Source organism: Mirounga leonina, unplaced genomic scaffold (assembly GCF_011800145.1).
Source record: "Mirounga leonina isolate KUSES-001 unplaced genomic scaffold, KU_Mleo_1.0 Mir_127, whole genome shotgun sequence".
In the NCBI taxonomy this organism is placed as follows: domain Eukaryota; kingdom Metazoa; phylum Chordata; class Mammalia; order Carnivora; family Phocidae; genus Mirounga; species Mirounga leonina.
This window is the reverse complement of record NW_023270316.1, coordinates 1,208,317-1,227,679: the sequence shown is the minus strand read 5'-3', so window position 1 is coordinate 1,227,679 and position 19,363 is coordinate 1,208,317. Positions and strand designations below refer to the sequence as shown.

The 19,363-nt window shown below is 46.6% G+C and overlaps 1 protein-coding gene across 1 annotated transcript in view; it reads right to left on the bottom strand.

The window, feature by feature from the left end:
* Positions 1 to 19,363, bottom strand: part of TUBGCP3 (tubulin gamma complex associated protein 3) — a 75,202-nt gene that overhangs the window by 41,520 nt on the left and 14,319 nt on the right. The window contains exons 3-11 of the mRNA XM_035003035.1: positions 19,243 to 19,310; positions 14,976 to 15,053; positions 13,047 to 13,264; positions 10,783 to 10,955; positions 8,676 to 8,794; positions 7,870 to 7,995; positions 6,857 to 6,925; positions 6,385 to 6,517; positions 4,422 to 4,588 (exon numbers count right to left, since the gene is read on the bottom strand). Coding sequence (XP_034858926.1) covers positions 4,422 to 4,588; positions 6,385 to 6,517; positions 6,857 to 6,925; positions 7,870 to 7,995; positions 8,676 to 8,794; positions 10,783 to 10,955; positions 13,047 to 13,264; positions 14,976 to 15,053; positions 19,243 to 19,310 — 1,151 coding nt within the window. The remainder of the gene's footprint in view (positions 1 to 4,421; positions 4,589 to 6,384; positions 6,518 to 6,856; positions 6,926 to 7,869; positions 7,996 to 8,675; positions 8,795 to 10,782; positions 10,956 to 13,046; positions 13,265 to 14,975; positions 15,054 to 19,242; positions 19,311 to 19,363) is intronic.

Here is a 19,363-nt window from a genome sequence, read left to right as displayed (position 1 = left end):
TTTGGTGATGCATCTAAGAAACCACTGCCTAATCCAGAGACACAAAGATTTACACCTATGTTAATTTCTAGAAGTATTACAGCTTTAGGTGTCAGATCTATTTTGAGTTACTTTTTATATATGGGATGCAACTGAGGTCCAAACTCACTCTTTTGTGTGTGGATATCCGGCTATCCCAGCACCACCTGTTGAAAGGACTATTCTTTCTTCACTGAGTGGTCTCGGGGCACTTGTTAAAAATCAACTGAACAAAAATGGATGCATTTATTTCTGGACTCTGGATTCTACGCTCTCGATCTACCAGTCTATATTCATGCCAGTGCCACACTTCAGATTGCTGTGCCTTGTGATACGTTGTGAAATCAGGACACGTGAGTCCTCCAACTTTGTTCTTTTTTCAAGAGTGCATGGCTTTCCAGGCACCACGGACTTCCATAGGACCTTGAGGACCAGCCTTCCCATTTCTGCAAAAAAGGCCACTGGAATTTTGACAGGGATCACATTCAATCAGAAATCATTTCGGGAAGTGCTGCCATCATCTCAGCATCACATCTCCCAATCCACGAACACGTGGTGCCATTCCATTTACTTAGGTCTGCTTTCATTTCTCTCAACAGTGTTAGGATTTTCAGTGTGCAATCCTTCCACTTCCTTGCTTTAATTCCTCCCTAGGTAGAGATTAGTTTTGACACTATCATACATAGAATTACTTTCTTCATTTTACTTTTGGATTGCTTATTTCAAGTATATAACAAAGTGATTTGTGTGTGTGGATCTTGTACCCAGCCAATCTGGCAAACGTGTTTATTACGATATATTATGAACACTTTAGTCTTCTATACATAAAATTTCGTCATCCGTGACAGAAATTATTTTACTTCCTTTCCAATCTGAGTATCTTTATTTTTTAAACGTTCCCTTGCCTAACTGCCCTGACTAGAGCCTCCAGTGCGATGCTGAGTAGAAGCGCGGGAAGTGGAACCCGTCTTGTCCCTGATCCTGGCGACGGAGTGCATACCCTTTCACCATTACGATGTTACCATTAGTGTTTTACAGATGCCCGTGATTAGATGTAAAGTTCCTTTCTACTCCTAATTTGAGTGCTGAATTTCACCAAATGCTTCTTCTGCATCAACTGGGTTGTACTGAGTTATAACAAGACCCACTGCTCACCGGTATGAGCCCCCCTGGCATCACAGTACTAACCATGGAGGGCCCAAAGCAAAGAATGTAATACACCTGACATCAAGAAGGATTCCCTTTAGCTCTGCCCCACGATGCATTTTCGAGGAATCCTAGCAGCACAACTAGTGAAGCCAACAAGCTCTTCTGGGGCATAAACGACCAGCTGAGCAAAGTAACTAGCAAATAAAAAACTTACCAATCCTGAAGATCCTAAGCCCTTCTCTAAACCCAGACCCCAAGTAAGAATACCAGTAAATACAAAACCTTTAAAAAAAAAAGATAAATCTACTGTAGTACAATGTTAGTATTCAGGTAGTCTGAGGAGTGTTTTGTAGGGTCCTTCTTACTTTTCTAGAAGTGTGAAGTTATACAAAAAGAAAAACATTTAAGAAAAACTTTACCAATGAGGCAAGATCTGAGATCAGTTGAAGTGACAGTTTTATTAATCCTAATATTGTATTCAACAGATAGGAATGCTTATTTAGTATTTTTTTCTTTAAATAAACAAAACCTACAGTTTGTTTTACACGTATTCTATGCAACAAGAGTTCTTCAAAATGAGTATCCCAAATGAAAGCTATCCCAGTCGTAAAGAGTTTGTTTTTGTCTTACCCCAGTGAATCGATGTTCAAAAATAGTAAAGAAAACAGTCTAGAGGAAAATCAATTTGGAAGTCTGTGCCTGATTCTATCCATCTACATTTGCCATCAATTCTCTGGTCCCACAATTAGTATCAACAAAATAAATAAAAAAGCCCAAATCACACAGAAGGCAAACCATCAATAAAGAACTGGTGGTACTTTTAAGGACTATTTTAAAAACACAAATGCAGGGCACCTGGGTGGCTCAGTTGGTTAAGCGACTGCCTTCGGCTCAGGTCATGATCCTGGAGTCCCGGGATCAAGTCCCACGTCAGGCTCCCTGCTCAGCAGGGAGTCTGCTTCTCCCTCTGACCCTCCCCCCTCTCATGCTCTCTCTCATTCTCTCTCTCAAATAAATAAATAAAATCTTAAAAAAAAAAAACCACAAATGCATACAATGAATTAGTGGTATAATTAAGGACTACTTGAAAAACCTCACTACTAGAAAATGCAAGCTAAATGATTCTCAAGAAAAAAAGACAAAAGTATTACAAGTTAGAAATTAGGTACTAAATTTAAAAAAGATAATGAGCCAATTTGTGGCTCTAACTTTTAATTGGTAGCAATATATATGCCAGTAGGGTCCAGACAACAATTCCTACCCCAACCTCTGAAGAAAATCAGGTTCAAGTCAACTGGCAGCTATTCAAAGTTAGTATCACCCAAATTCATATAATTTACATATTAATTATTGGGTGGGGAAGGAGGTGGGATACAAATTTTTTATTAATAAAAAGGGGCAATTTGCATCTTTTTATAATCTTAACTTTTTTTCCTATATAAATCTTTTATTTCTAAATGTCATTCCAAGAAAATCTCGACTCTGTTTTATCTGGGAATGAGATAAAGTCCAACTTCAGTAAGAATTTGGGACTGCATCTATTTCCCATTAGGTGCTGCACGCTGGAATGTGGTATATATGGTCGATGTGGCAAAAGGAATGTTGGGGGAGGGTCAGCAGTCGAATCTGTGACTCTCTGTACAACTCTCACAACTTTTCTCCAAGTCTGAAATAATGTGAAAATAAACAGAAGAAAAATAATTTTAAAAATGCAATCACAGACACAAGATATCCAAATGTATAAAACCATCCCATGATTCAAGTCTAGAAAGACAGACAAATCCATTGGGAAAATGGGCAAAGGACAGGCATGGCAATTAGTGGAATAAAAATAACCAATAAACACAAAAAGCTGGCCAATCTCACTAGTAACCAGTAAAACACATCACAGGAGATGCTGCACATCACACAGTGGAGTGAAGACCCTTCCGAGGACGGAGTAGTGATGCTGACCAGGCTGGAGCAGCAGGAGCCACAGAGCGCCGACTGCGGGGGGACCAGCAGGGCCACCCCAGAGCTGGAAAGGGCAGAACCAAAATTTAAAGGATGCATTCCCCAACAGCGAGCAATCTCACCTCCCAGTGCTGACCTTAGAGAAACTGGTCAATATGTACAGGGAGGCCCGAGAAAGGATGTTCTTTTCAAGGATGTTCAGAAGGTTTACAACCACCAAGACCAGAACGTCCATCAGAAGAGCTGCTACATGGCAAGTGGGACGTCCACGTTAGTATGTGTAGCACTAAAGGACAATGGTCACACCGCCACGGAAGGAGCCACAAGACGCGATGAGCGACCCACACCTGCACCTGGAGATGCCACTGAGTGCTTCGAAAGCACCCCTCAAAACCAACCCCCACGGTTGGCTCTGCAGCCGTGCTTGTTTTAAAAGCCACCGGTTCCAGCACGACTGGTCTATCAGGAAACTATGGGAGCACAACGCGCATTTCCATGACTGCTTCCATCAAGGGGGACCAGGAACCCAGCACAGGGACGCACAGATCGCAGACACCCCACACTCCGCTAGCCGCACCCATCCCTCCCGCGCCCCCGCGGCCGCAGCCCCCCGCTGCGCTGCAGGTGAGCCTCCCCCGCCGCGGCCACAGGCCCACAGTGCGCGTCTTCGAGGTAAAGGCCATACTCACTCAGAACGCAAGGACGGCGTAGCCACTTAACGTGTGGCGACGGCACCACACCTTCTGTGAGGCTCCTGTCCTGTCCTGAGTGTCGCTGACAAGGGCTGTGGGTGTGCTGCCCCTCCCCTGCTCCGCGTCAGAGCACCTGTGGGTTTTACCGTGCGACTGCAGAGCGCAGGGTCTTCAGGAACACACACGCTGCCTTCCAGCAGAACTGCCTATGGGCCCACAGCACATACAGAGACTCCACTAAAACCGCTGGCACCACAGAAGTCCAAGTCTAACTCCTGTGCTGATCTTGCAGAGCCACAGAGCACGTGACGCTCCCCACGAGAATGAGGGGAGGCACGCGGAGACCTAGTCCTAGTCCCAGGCAGGGGATGGAACCTCCCGAGTTTCCCACCGTTAAAACTGGGGTAATAATTTTCCGCTGAGCACACACAGCTCTGCTGCTCAGAGGGAACTGGCTTTCAAAGGTCTGCACAAACCATGCACGGCGTTCAAGGCAGCGGGCTGGCCTTCCCGGTGAAGGGAAAACAGCCGTCACGGAGACAAGATCAAGAGAGCACGGGCACCCACGCCTCCTGAAGCCGAGTGCGAGGCTGGAAGGGCATTCCTTACTTCATGGTAAGTGTCCTCGAGCTCCCCGTCGTAGATCCAGCGGTAAAGGAAGCTCAGCACAGGATGGGACACCAAGCTGAGAATGTGCTGCACCAGCGACCTCACGTACGGGTCCCCCGTCTTCGTGTACGCATGCACAGCGGACGCCAGCTCACCCCCTTTCCTTCCTGCGGGACACACGGAAAACACCCAAGTTACACTCCCCGGACACAGTTAACACAATGCTCGTCAGCATGGCCAAGTAACCGAGTCGTGCGCCGGTTTCCTTACTATCACCCTGGACATCGGAGCAGTGCTTAGCATGTCTAGGGGCCCGGAGAGCGAGGGTCTGGCCCGGGCTGCACGAGTCAGAGCGGGGCACTCACCTCCCTCCTCATGGCCGCTCCCGAGCTATTCAAGAGCAAAACCCTGACTCGCTCTTCAACCTACAAAATGAACTTTCACCTTTTCTGACTGAGACACACACATTAAGATTCACACTTGAGGGGTGCCTGGGCGGCTCAGTTGTTAAGTGACTGCCTTCGGCTCGGGTCGTGATCCCGGGGTCCGGGGATCGAGCCCCACGTCGGGCTCCCTGCTCGGCGGGAAGCCTGCTTCTCCCTCTCCCACTCCCCCCGCTTGTGTTCCCTCTCTCGCTGTGTCTCTCTCTGCCAAATAAATAAATAAAATCTTAAAGAAATTAAAAAAAAAAAGATTCACACCTGATACTGCACTCCAAGACACAAATAAATACCCACAGAAGTTCTACAGAAGAATACTCGCACTTTACTGCTCTCTGTCTCCCTCCTGTTCCCTGCGGGTGTGATATGCTATCTCAGTGTGCGGAACTGCTGCACCCTCCAGTCCGGCCGAGGCTTACAGTGAGGCAGCCGGCTCTACCCCCACGGGGCCCTGTGTCCTGGGGGAACAGCTCAGCAGCAAGGCCTGGAAGTGGCAAAAAGCAGGTCCAGAAACACAAGCACAAGAAAAGCTGGTGTTAAGAATTCGGGAAGTTATTAGACTGCTGAAAGATTTTAGGGAAGGACTGATGTGATCTGATGTGAATGAGATGCTTCCAAATTGCGTGAGGGAGGGGCAGAGAGGTCAGCAGCCGAAGGAGCAGGAGGCCCAGGACTGGAGGGGTTAAGTGAACCGTGAAAGGGGAAGACAAAGGAGCAGTCTGGTAGGAACCCACATGGGGGTGCTCAGCATCTGAAAAAACAGACACGCTTATTCACGGTGTTCCACTGCTTTCTCTTTTTGAGGGGAGGTGCTAGGAGGTGGGGGAGGCAGGGCACGGAGGGCACGGTGATGTCGGATCCAGACATGCTAGAGTTCTGGCCCTGGGATCACCCAGCCGGAGGATGGCAGCAGACGCAGGGCCGTGACCTAGGGGCTGACCACGGGCATCTCACACGTCTCACTCAGCCCTCGCAATCCTAAGAAGTGGAGGCTATCAGTGGCCAAGCATTACAGACAAAGAGAAAAGATAAAGAGGTTCTTGGCCAAGGTAGCACAGTGACAAAAAATGTTCGGAAGACAAGTAGAAATGCAGACCAAGAGCCCAGGAGAGGCCTCAGCCAGACATGCACACTTGAGAGCATGGAACTCACAGCTGGTGAGCCTAGACATGGGCCATAATCTTGGGAGGAGGAAACCCCCAGGAAAGGCTGCTAGGTCAGAGACAAACAAAAGAGGCATAGAGATGAATAGTTACAGCACTGAGGACCACAAAATCCTGAAAAACTAGACCCTTTCCTTTCTTCCTTCATTTCAATGAAATACTAAGGTTCCACAAATACAAAGATGGGGCCGTGTTAGCAACTGGTTATTTCCCCTGTAAGTTACCTATTAGCTTGGATGTAACTGGCATACTTATGGCCGTCATTCGAAAGGACACATGAGAGCAGGCGCAAAAATAAACATAGATGACATTCCCTAAAATCTCTCTGAAATACAACAGGTCCACGAGACGCAGAACAACCTTGGCAGTGGTCCACCAGGGCTGCAAGAGTCTTCAGTCTTATCTTGGGGTCGTACGTCCAAACCAGCAGGCGCCGGAGTGTCAAGCTACTCTCAAGGCCCAAATTCACACCCTGATCATCCTCTAACTGTAGCTGAGAAACAATAAAGATGTAACGTGTAAGTACAAGTCACCAAATAGGTCCACTGTTTCTTAATCCACGTAACGTGCACATGAAGCAAATGTCCCCTCTGAAAGAAAAGCAGCTCCTTCAAGCTACTAGTGATATGTTTACATGGGCGACAGGACCCCAGCTGTGAGCAGTACTTGCCTCTGGAATACACCAAAACTTCACGGATATCCAGACCTTACAAACACTATTAGCAAACAAATTTTTATCTTTTAAAAGCAATTATGAAGAAACTTAAAAATTCTATGTAGTTGCAATTTTGTAACACTGCAAATCACAAAGAAATTAAAATATGAAGTTTACCTGGGAATGTAAAACAGAGAGCAACCGGTAGTATTCTTTCAGCTCCTGATGCAAGGCAGCACAAAAACTCTGCAGGAAAAAGTAGGTATTATGAAGCGCAACACTGTCCTCCCACCAGACACGGCCTCGCACATCGGCCCATGTGGAGCGCACAGTGCGTCACCACTTTGGGTGCTCTGCAGGGTTTAAATCCCATCAACGGCCCTCCACGGGCTCCGTCACCACCACATCTACAGTCAACAACGTTAGGGAGGTGTCATGCCTTAGCACGAGCTTTGCAGAAAAGAAATGAAGAAAAAAAAAAAAAAAACAGATCACAGCTAAAAGTGTATTTACTTTAGACAACACTCTTTTTAAGATTACATTCCTTCTAATCTTCAGAGTTAAAATCTAAGTTTCGCTAATGTTTTTAATTAGCAAAATTTAAGAACTAGCAACTCCATGCAAGTTCCTCCCAATTTTTCACTGTTGCTGTTTTTACCGTTCATTTCCCACACTCACATCATTAAAAACTTCACCGTACCTCTGTGATCTTAAATACTGCAAAGGTGTCAAGTCACAAACTGTGACAAAGACCTTCACATAGTCCCGAGATAAGAACTTTCTAGAATGAACTCTAGGATGTAAACCCAGGCATACTCAATGGGAAGAACACACAAAGGTTTATAAAACCTTTTCTTTAAACACCAGCCTCCACACTTTTCTGCATATTTTAAAGCGATACACAATCTGTCATCTGTAGGTTTATTTTAATGCATTTACGTACTCTTCTGTGTTCACACTCCACCAACAGCTACCATGAACAATGTGCAGTATTTGGTCATCTCTGTCGATACACACTGTGGTCTCTATTTTCCTAAGTGGACACGATGGCTACAATGTTCTATTATCAAAATTTCTTTATTTAAAAAGAACCCTCTATTTAAAAATTACTTTCATAATAAGACTTTAAGTAGACTAAGCACTCCCCAAAACGAATGGTGTCCTAAACGTCCTGGTAACAATGAACGTACCTGACCCACAAGTCCAAATGAACGGTCTAGACTCCTCTGGTCAGTGTATTTTCTGATTTTATTATGTAACCATCCCAACTCTGCAAGTCTGAGTGTCGTATCCCTCAAAGATTTACTTAGGTTTGCCTAAAAAATAAATATATGAAGAGTTAAGAATTAACACTAGAATTTCAATTATTATTTTTGTCAATCATTTGTACTTTCAGTATAATTCTTAGGTTCCAACACGGAACCTAAAAGTGACTAATACACTATCAATAAAGACAAAACGAGATTCTGGGAAACAAAAGCACCAGGTGCTGGAAGGGAAATAAGAGCCCTCCGTGTGTGAGGCTCGGGCGGCACCACCCTGAGGTGTGACTGGTTGCACCCCCAGCGCAGCAGGGGCCTGTGTCCTCAGCCACCTCTTCCGACAGCTGGGAGTTGCAGAAGGCCGCAACAGCAACAAGAAGGGGCTGTGGGAAAGGAGGTTCTGGAAGGTGAACGCAGGATAGTAGAGGCACCCTATCTGGAACTGTGTGTCAACAGCAAAGATGCCCCGCTGTACCTGTCCCTCGGGCACCTCTCGACACCACGGCACAGAACACAGGAGGCAGACGCGGACGGAGAAGGGCCCAAACATGAGCCCGCGAGCCAGGAGCACACAGGAAACAGACACCGGGCCCTGACCGTGCACCTGACCAGCACAGCCAGGTTTGGAGATCCAGGCCCCGCCGTCCCAGTCCCACCCTGTCACTGCTCCCAGCTGGCCTGGCTGACGTCGGTCTCTCCTGCTCGAGCAGGTGTGGCGGGGCTAGTCACTGTACCTTGGCCTCCACTTTGTAACAGTTCTCCGCGTTGCTCATCTTGATGTTCTTGCCGTCTATGCCCTGGAAGACGTACAAAATGTCTCTGACAAGGGCTGCTTCGGTCACTTCTCCAGCACCTGAAAGATGGTTTTTATAAAAGAGCAATTACCAAACAACACATTTTAAGATGGAATAGATTTTAGGACGCAACTGGTTTTACATTACGTATCTGCAACCATGACAAAATTTTAAAACTAAAAAAATGAGCCTAAGATGGAAAAAGTATGAAGTTCTAAGAAACAAGAATTTTCTGAAAAGGATATGGAGAGCAGGTAATTTCTCATACAAAAAGTCCTAAAAAAAAAAAAGGGGGGGGGGGCAGTGGAGCGCATGGCTGGTGGAGCGTGCGTCTCTTGATCTCGGGGTCGTGAGTTCGAGCCCCACATTGGATGTGGAGATTACTTAAAAATAAAATCTTAAAAAATAAATAAATGAACAAACAAAGCAGTATGTGGGGGCTTAATATACCATCAAGGAGCAACACACACACCAATCAGAAGGGACGGGTAATTATGTCGTTAAGACGGCATTTGGAAAACTGGGTTGTTACATGGCACGCAGACAGATGTAGGTCCATTCTCAACCACATGAAGAGGAGTGGATAGAGTGGAAAAGTTATGATTTCCATAAACCTTGGAACAAACTAAGTCAGACTTTAGGTGTCACCCAATGATAAGGAGGCAGCGCTCAGAAATTCAAGTTATCAGTGGGAGGAAAAATGCAATGAGTATACAGGCAAGGTCGGCCCTCCCAGAACCAGGGTAGTGAGTCAGAGGTGAGGACAGCTTTGTATTTCAGTCGTGGAGAGAGTATTCCATAAGTATCGATTACATCAAACTGCCGGCAGAACTGTTCAAATGGTACCTACCTATCATTATGGACCGGTCTGTCTACTTTTTCCCATCAATTACTAAGAGAGAAGTGGGAATATCCATCTGTAACTGTGGGTCCGTCTGCGTTCCCTGTAGGGATGTTAGTTTTCCTTTGTCCGATTGAAGCTCTGTCAGCAGGTGAATATGCACTCAGGAGTATCATCTCTTCCTGAAGAACTGACCCCTTCGTTGTCCGGAACGTCCCTCTGGCCCTGGCAACACTCGCAGCACAGTCTCCATCGACAGAGACACAGCCCCCACCTTCCTGCAGTCAGTGTCTACAAGATGTATTTCTCCACCCATTTACTTCCAACCTACTTGGGGCTCTATATTTAGAATTCATCTCTTTTGAGCAGTACGTAATTGTTTAAGTAGAATTTTTTAAATGTCCTTTAAATAGTGTCTAATCCATATACATTTCATGTGACGACAGACATGACTGGTTTAAATTTACCACTGCAGCATGTTTCCTGTTCACCCTGCTCTTCTTTCTAGCTTTGCACGTCCTGTCCTGCTCTCTTGGATTGATAAGTACACTGTGATGTACTTTATCTGTTAGCTTTGTACATTACACAGGCTTGAAGGCACTGGCTAGAGATCAGAAGTCACACAGAAAGGAGCGGAGAAGGGCACTCTTACTGTCTGGATGCCAGTCCCCCAGCCAAAGCGCCCCCAAGCTGTCCCATGTTACGGGACAGACAGAAGCGGGAAGTGCAGCTGCACAGGCCGGGCTCCGCGCTCCGGGCCGTGTCCCCAGGTGCACACGAGACACCCGGCCCTCGCCTTCCACGTAAGCACAGACAGCAGCCAGAGGGATTTCAGAACCTGCAGATGAGGAGCCAACAATAAAGCCCATTCCTCTATTCTCAGATGCTTATGTTCCAAACACTGCTATTCATAGGGCTCTCTTGAAAGAAACTCAAGCTTCCTTTTGGGATCTAGTGGAGCTTTAAAACTCTCCACGTGTCCACTTAGCCATCAAAGAAATCTTCAATGCATTTCTCCAATGTCCCAGGCGCTGCCAGACTTCCCGAGGCATGTCAGACCACACTTAGGATCCCGAACCTCTCATCATGAGAACCACCACCACTCAACAATTGTAAGCAAGGACTCCTCATCAGTATTTTAAAATAAGGGAAGCATAAATTCTAAATATGCCAAGAAAATCTACATTGAAGTCTATCTTTACTCACCACCTGCATCCCCTTCCCTCCTCGGTCTTGTCATGTTGCGAGAAACAGTGTTTGGGAGACCTTTTGAGGTAGTGGTTTGTGAAGAAGGCTGGTTTGCAGTTAAAGTCCATGCAAGACGTGACCCCAATTGCTGCCGAAGACAGTCTCCCACTCCCGGAGCGTGATGAGGCTGTCTGAAAGAAGGAAAGCGCATTTCATATCTCCAAACACCCAGGCTACTCACTTGAAAGACAAACCACTGCTGGAAACTCTGCTCATTACTATATTGGATTATGTAATGTTAGAGATCTGAGCTAGGTGAGTGACGCTGCCCTACCCAAATCCATCAACTATCAGTCTAAGGGCTCTTTGGGACCTTTAAGCTGGCATTTGGGCTCTTACTGGCACCTCCCACATATTTCTTAGCATAAAAATCAAAACCTATTTGGCTTTTCTTTACATACACATAACATACATTACTCCTCTAAAACCACTTTGAAATTCACAACTAATTTTAACTTCAAACTTAACACCTTTCACCCGCTCAGCATTTGCTGACCACAGAAATTAAAAATCTGGTGTGCTGTCCCGTCTTCTGCATGCTCACTTGTCTCCCAGCATTTGCAGTGCTCGATAGGAAAAGAAATATCATAATTTGCAATTAATTTCAAAAATGTACAAATGTACAAAAAAATGTAAAGTCGAAGGCAAAAGCACAAAGGTCAAGACAGCTTTTGATGATTTGGAGAATATGACAAAGCTGCTCTTTGAGAGGCACCTGGGTGGGTCAGTCGATGAAGCATCTGCCTCTGGCTCAGGTCATGATCCCAGAGTCCTGGGATCGAGCCCCATGTCGGGCTCCCTGCTCAGTGGGGAGTCTGCTTCTCCCTCTCCCTCTGCCTTCCCCTCCCCCTGCTTGTGTTCTCTCTCTGTCAAACAAATAAGATCTAAAAAAAAAAAGCTGCTCTTTGAAATTCTAAGAACCCGATAGCTGATTTCTGAGGACATATGTTTTGACAATTCCAACAAAAATAGTGCTTCCCAGGACTGCGCCCCACAAACGAGCCTCAACGGGGCAGACTGGTTTACTCCAGCGCCACACTGGCGGGACCCATCTGTCACCCACTAATGAAGTGAGAAGGGAAACAGAAACTGGAGAACAGCCCTTTCTCTCTCCTATCTTCAATGGGGAAAAAAAAGTCATCATTAGTACTTGTTAAACTATGACTTTCAATGCAGTTCTAAATTTAAGAGAAAAATTCTAAAGGACCACTTCAGTTCAAAGTTCTCTATACAGTTTTTTTTTTATATCAGAACAATTACTTCAAATTCTAAGGCAAAAATGACAGTCTGTTGACTCTTTTAGCCAGAATACAAGTCAGGGATTAATTCTCTAGAACCTCTTCTGCTATCTTTCTAGAACACCAGACTGCATCTACAACCCGTGTACGATGCATACATTCGAGGTTCTACTGACGTGACACAACTGTATTTACGTCACATGAGAACTTCCTATGATGCTATGCTCGTGTGGAACACATGTGACCATGAATCTCTAGTCACTGGTCTTCTGGAAAAATGCCCATTTTATGACAGTCAGCTTTAACACAATTATGCATAGAAATATGTAAAAAGACAAGAAAAGCAAAGTTCCGAGTCCACTACTGTATGAGCAGCTGCTTCATTCCCAACCACAAACTGCATCTCCTGCAAACATGATGAGATCTGCCAACACGTTGACCGTGCGTTCCTGGAGCTCCTCCTCTTCATTCACGAGCACTACACGGCACCATAATTATCATTCTGAAGAAGATCTCATCAGCACTTGAGGACAAGACAGCTTTATTTTAGTTCACTTGTTTTTTAAATAATTCAATAAAGAGAACAGCACACATCAGTGAAGGGGACAATATTCACTGAGAGATAAATACGGGAATACAGCAAAGGAAATGTCAATCGGTTACCTCAAAATGGAAGGCCCATCCTGTCACATTTCTGAACCAGGGCCTTTACTCATATGTACTTGCACTAATAGGGTACGAGTAGACCAAAAATCATTATAGTCAACCGTGACTGGAAGAGGAAGAGTTCCCACGTGAAACGCGAGTTCTTGGAAAGAATAAAATCCTAAGAGGAAGCACACCGGACGCAGTGCCTAGAACATTCCTGGCACACACAGGGCTCTGAAGAGTTTCAGTGAACGCACAAATGCCTCATCAGAAGCCTGGGGATTCTGCTCTTGCTACTTACTGGTTAAGCGCCATGTGTGTGCAAGCCGGACCTACCCTGGAAGGAGAGACTGTGGTGTCGGGGCCAGGCCATTGACGGCGTACACGCTTAGGCTGCTGACGCCACTGCTTCCCACGCTGGCAGCGCCCGAGGCCGACTGGGAGCTACGGTCCTGGTAGCTCAGCGAGAGAGTCTGGGGCCTGGCACAGTAGTAGGGAGCCGAGTGCGCGTCTCTTGGTAGCGCGTGAGCGAGTAACGCAGCGTAGCTAGAAACCTGAAAATGGAGTCCATTAAGAATACAGAGATACAGGGGCGCCTGGGCGGCTCGGTCGGGTAAGCGTCCAGCTCTTGGTTTCGGTTCAGGTTCTAAGATTAAGCCCTGCGTCGGGCTCCACACTCAGTGCGGAGTCTGCTTCTCTCTCTCCCTCCCCCTGCTTGTGCGCTCACTCTCTCTAAAACAATAAAATCTTAAAAAAAAAAAAAAAAAAGAATACAGAGATATAAAATTACAGAATACTTCCCAAATCAATAGAGATATGAATATTCAGATTTTAGTTCTTTCTGTAATTGATTTCGTACTCAATAATTTGTTATACTTATGAAATATGGCAGAACTGATAAAGTTTCAGAAAGTTTTCTAAACTCCAAAACTGCCACATGGTCTGACAACCAACACATTCTTTAGAATCCAAGCAAATTAAATCCCAAATAATTACTCCAGTATTTTTGCAGGTATGGCATTATTCTAAGATCCAAGAGGGCTCATTACTCAGACGGAGACTTTCAACATAAACAGGCCTCCTGCACCCCACTCCTGCCACCCTGGAGGCGCGCAAGTCTCTGTGTAGAGCACCTCCTCACACGAGAAACTCCAGGCTCACAGCAGACAGAAAGCTCTTCCCAACACCACATGGGCCAGAGACTGAGCCCACGGGACAACGAAGTTCACACTGGTATGACAGTAATTAATGTTCGTAATGAGATCTGAAGACACGAGAAAACCTGAAAGGTCCCCTAACTCATACAGAATTACAGCTGTGCTCCTATTAGTAACTTGTGAAAACTGTTTTTATGCTCTATTCCATGGGACACTGTTATATTTGAGGTAATAATGTCACTCTGGAAAACATCTTAAGGAAAAGCAGTGAGTGCCCTGTCTAAAGAAAGAAAGAGGGGCGCCTGGGTGGCTCAGTCGTTAAGCGTCTGCCTTCAGCTGAGGTCATGATCCCGGGGTCCTGGGATCGAGCCCCGCATTGGCCTCCTCCTTGCCCAGTGAGGAGTCTGCTTCTCCCTCTCCCTCTGCTTGTGTGTTCTCTCTCTCTCTCTCTCTGACAAATAAATAAATAAAATCTTAAAAAAATAAAGAAAAGAGGGCGCCTGAGTGGCTCAGTTGGTTAAGCGACTGCCTTCGGCTCAGGTCATGATCCTGGAGTCCCGGGATTGAGTCCCACGTCGGGCTCCCTGCTCAGCAGGGAGTGTGCCTCTCTCTCTGACCCTCCCCCCTCTCATGCCCTCTATCTCATTCTCTCTCTCAAATAAATAAATAAAATCTTAAAAAAAAAAAAAGCATTTAAAAAAAAAAGAAAGAAAGAAAGAAAAGAAAATCTCTTGACCTTCCATGACTACAAAGAACACTAGACAAGTTATTTTTTTCTTATTATTTTCTTAAGTACAGAAGCCAATTCCTATCAAAATTTGGTATAGTTGATCCAACAAGACATTAAGTGTGCTTTAAAAAGGCACTGAACACGTGGGTGGGCTCAGTCGGTTAGGCATCCAACTCTTGGTTTCAGCTCAGGTCATGATCGCATGGTCATGGGATGGAGCCCCATGTCGGGTTCCCTGCTCAGTGGGGAGTCTGCTTGGGATTCTCCCTCTCCTTCTGCCTCTCCCCCTACCCCATTCCCAGTACAGGCTCTCTCTAAAATAAATAAATAAATCTTTAAAAGAAAAAGGCACTAAGCTGCTCAAACAGAGCCTCTCACCTTGTTCGGCTGCTTGCGTGGATCTTCACTAAGGCTTAGCAAGAGGTAGAGAATTGACCATTTATTTTTCAAAACTCCCTGTTGAAAAAGAAAACATTAAAAGAACAAGTTTGCACTACCCTCCAGTTTTATCTACCTTTCTCCTAAATTATCCTTATTTCCAAAATAGAAATGCAATTTTTAAAATTCACATGGTAACAATTCTAAGTGTGCTCATTTTTCAGGTATTGCAAACAGCACTACCCATTAGAAGTCTGGAAATAACATCTCAGGATAACATCATTATCCCCTGAAAACTAACTCCAAAGTCCCTAATGAGAACATGTTTTTGAATTACCCTATTTCAGATTCCGGAATAACAGCAAGTCCCCCTTAAAGTAATTCTTAGAATAACCAACTTCCTAAACATAGTGATTATTTTTTTTATTTTATTTTATTATGTTATTAGTCACCATACAATACATCATTAGTGTTTGATGTAGTGATCCACGCTTCATTGTTTTCGTACTCCATGCAGTACGTGCCCTCCTTAGTGATTATAAGAAAAATGCCATCATAAAACAGGTGAATGCTCTCCCCCCCTTTATCAAAGTGCCATTTAGGCCATAAAAGAGCATTATAGAAAGAAAAAAAAAAGGAATTCTAAAGCACACAACGTAAGTCTCAGCGTCACAAATACCTCAACTCAAAGTTCTGAAGTAAGAATTGCCAGAACTAGTAAACGCCCCCGGTTTCTATGTAAGGTTGTCATATGGATTTCATTAACTTCCATTTGTCTATCACTCCAGCCTGATTCACAACCATTAACAGCAGCCCACCCTCAATACACTTTTTCCCAAATTTACAGAGCATTTCTACTCTATTCATATGGCCTTACCTTTTGGATGCACAAGCTAGAATACATAAATACCTTTATTTAGAAAACTATGGGAAGGTTATTTACCTTACACAAGGTTCTTCATTATATAAAATATGCCTTGAAAGTTTTTTTTAAAGAAAAAGCTCATCTCAGGTATTTAACTCATGGTCTAACTTAAAAAACTGATTTACACGTGATTTTCCAGAAATAATAAACTCACCAGCCCTGACAGAGTCCTCACTCTGGTGGCAAAGAGACAGATGAGCAGATACACTTTGGTGGATATGTGACATCTCAGACATGGGGGCTGGGGGGTCACGGAAGTGGCCCATCACTTATGAAAGGACCCCCAGAGAGGACAGGGTCTCCTAGAAGAATGGGTGATGCACATGCAGAGGAGGGAGCAGGCATGGCCTTCTCGGGTAACTGAAGACAGATAAACCCGGCTAAAGCCAGGCAGGAACATGGACGCTGAAAATGGAATGAACCATCAGACAAAGGGGTCTCCTGTGTGGGACCGAGAAATGGGACAGCAGGAAGCCTCTGAAGGCCTGACTCTACCTGCTAACAGTCCCCGGAGGCATTGGAGACAAAACGAGATGCACAGGAAACTGCAGTCATTTGGGAGGACACAGCCTAGGGCGAGGTGGGCACTCGGTGACCCAGCATGCACCCAACCTTCACGGCCCCCTGTGGGCAGGCCCCGGGCTCCCAGGGCTCAGGGACCCTTGGGGCCTACCCGCCCGCCTCCAAAGGGCCGCTCCTCACCAGATCCCATCTCCTGGAAGGGTCGGGGGCAATCAGCTAACAGCACACTGCCACTTACAGGAGGCCTGCGGGGGACGTCCTCCACACGTCACCTCCGGCCATCGGCACAACCACACAGGGACACAGGCTTTAGTCTCTTCGCTCCGCAAATGACAGAAGCAAAGGTGAAAACCTTAATCACCTACCTACATCACAGAGCCAAGGTCTGCCTGACTCCAAAGGGGACAGATGAGAGGCAGGCCTGAGGGGAACATTTAACAAGACTTGGGGACACAGCGGCCGTGGGGACAGAGGCGGCCTCAATGTGACACCCAGGTTTCTAACTCTGGGCAACAGACGATGTCATCACTCACCAAAGAGGGAAACAGAGGAAAGAGCACGGCTGTGAACGGCCGCCTGGGGTATGAGACGAGAAAATACAGAAGTGCTCCTTCCAGGTCCCAGGGCACCGAGCCACCGGGCCCCGGGGGAGAGTGGGTATGGATGCCCGCGGGCCTCGGGAGGCAGCGCAAGTGTTACCAGCGCAGCGGGGTCCCGGGTTAGACCCACAGCTCTGGCTTGAAAAAATAATGACAACATACAGGGTGGAGAGCAGAGGAAATTGGAAAAGCGAATAAAACTGTGCACCAAAACCCCAGCAAATGGCATCTGTGAAGGAGGAGGCACCATTTCTGTTAACAGAAGAGCAGCCCGAAGAGCGTGCGATGTGGGGACCGTGCAGAGGTCGGTGACCAGCAAGGAGCCTGAGGGCCTGGGGAGGACATGGCTCCCCAGAGCCAGCCAGCAGGGCGTGGGGGGGTGGGGGCTGTCCGCACAGCCCAGGGGCACCGTGGAGCCAGCGCCAAGCCGCTGCCTGGCAGAAGGGCTGGAGCAGCTCGGCCTCGCTGCCCGTGCACCCCGTCAGCTCCAGGTGAAGCCAAGCAGGGGCGGCCCCCCCACGGCCCAGAGCCGGGCACGGAAGGGTGGGGGGAGGACTGCTGGGCAACCAGGGCAAACAACTCCAGCATACAGGTGTTTTAGATGCTTCTAAACCACTTCAGACCCTGTTATCTTAGATTCTGAAATCTCACGAGCCCTGATTCCGACATAAAACCTCAAGCGTACCGGGCACCAGAGCTGGAGGACCATCAGAACAAGCAGCTTCGTAAAGCAGTTACTAACCCATGCCGGCGACACAGAGCCTCCTCCAGGATTCAAACCCTCCCGACCACGGTCGCCTCCTGCGCAGGCCGGCCAGCCACCGGCCCCCGTGACCCTCCACACCCCGGCGCCACCCCTCACCACCTGCCCCTTTCTGTTGGCCCGCACCACAATGCCCCTGCTGGCCTCCCCCCACCATCCTCCTCTCTCTAGCTCTGTCACCCACAGTCCAGACCGCCGCCCAGGAATTACAGGTCCCCTTCCCCAACATCACTCTCTCCACCTCCCAAGTCCTGCCCATGCCTCACAGGATGCACAGCCGAGAAGGCCCTCAGTGAGAAGATAAAACCTCAAAACCAGGAACCATGTGTTTTAGCAAAACGATGGGATGGCTGGGGGCGCCTGGGTGGCTCAGTGGGCTGGGCGACTGCCTTTGGCTCAGGTCATGACCCTGGGGTCCCGAGATCGAGTCCCACATCGGGCTCCCCACTCAGCGGGGAGTCTGCTTCTCCCTCTAACCCTCCCCCCTCTCATGCTCGCTCTCTCTCGCTCTCTCTCATTCTCTCTCAAATAAATAAAATCTTTAAAAAAAAATTTAAAAAAAGATGGCTGTTACTCTGCACATGTTTTTCTAATTAGTTTAATTACTAGTGTTATGCTATTGTGTCCTAATATTGTTCATCCTGCCTCAGGCACGCAATGAGCCAAGCTGGTTTTGGGGGTCAGCGCTAGGAAGCTGGCTGTCTAAAACACTGTTTAGGAATAAGCATTCAGTGTTCCAAACAAAATTTTGGAAAACAACCATTTTAAATTAGAAATAAAGAGAAAGACTTAAAGAGTTTAATTACTAACAGCTTTAGGCACAACTCAGTAAAAACCAGTGTACTTGATGAACAAAGCATGAAACTTCTGTGGATCTCTCTTCTCTGACAGGGGGAGACAGCTAGATGAACTATGCTCCTGTCCTGTCAGAATCACAAAACTCTCACCCTATGACTCAGTTAGTTTATTCGGGGACAGGAGGGCAGAGTCTTCTATTTAAAAAAAAAACGTTTAAAAAAACACAAACCACTTGTGTGCAAGTTATCAACATCCAATCACAAAATGTTCAAAATCAAAATCTTTTTTCATTTATTCACTTTAACAGCACCGATCAGGGCCTGATATCAGAACACTAACGCGTATCTCGAAGACAAGCTCTCGCTGTTCCGTGCAGTCAGGACTCCCACCAGCGTGCTTCCTCCCCGTGAGGACAGGAAGCCTTCTGTACCATAAACTCAGCTGCGTGTAATTCCGATGACTTTCCCCATGTGGCTTCCTTCATCTTTATAAGCAAGGTGGCATTAAATCCAGCTAAAACTGACTTTTAATACCGACAAGCTCTTAGAAAGCAAACACAATCTGCAATTAAGACCCATTACCCAAGGCAGAACAGTGAGATGTGACGGCACAAGTCCCCAGAGGGGTGTGACGTCCCATGCCCTGTGGGACACGTGGTACCTGTGAGCGCAGCTTTCTGTGCAGCTCCGAAAACAAGGCGGCGTCCGCTTCTCGTCTTTGCCGTACGACTGAAAAATCACAAGAGGAAAGGGGCGTGTTAACCATGTACACCGAAATCCCT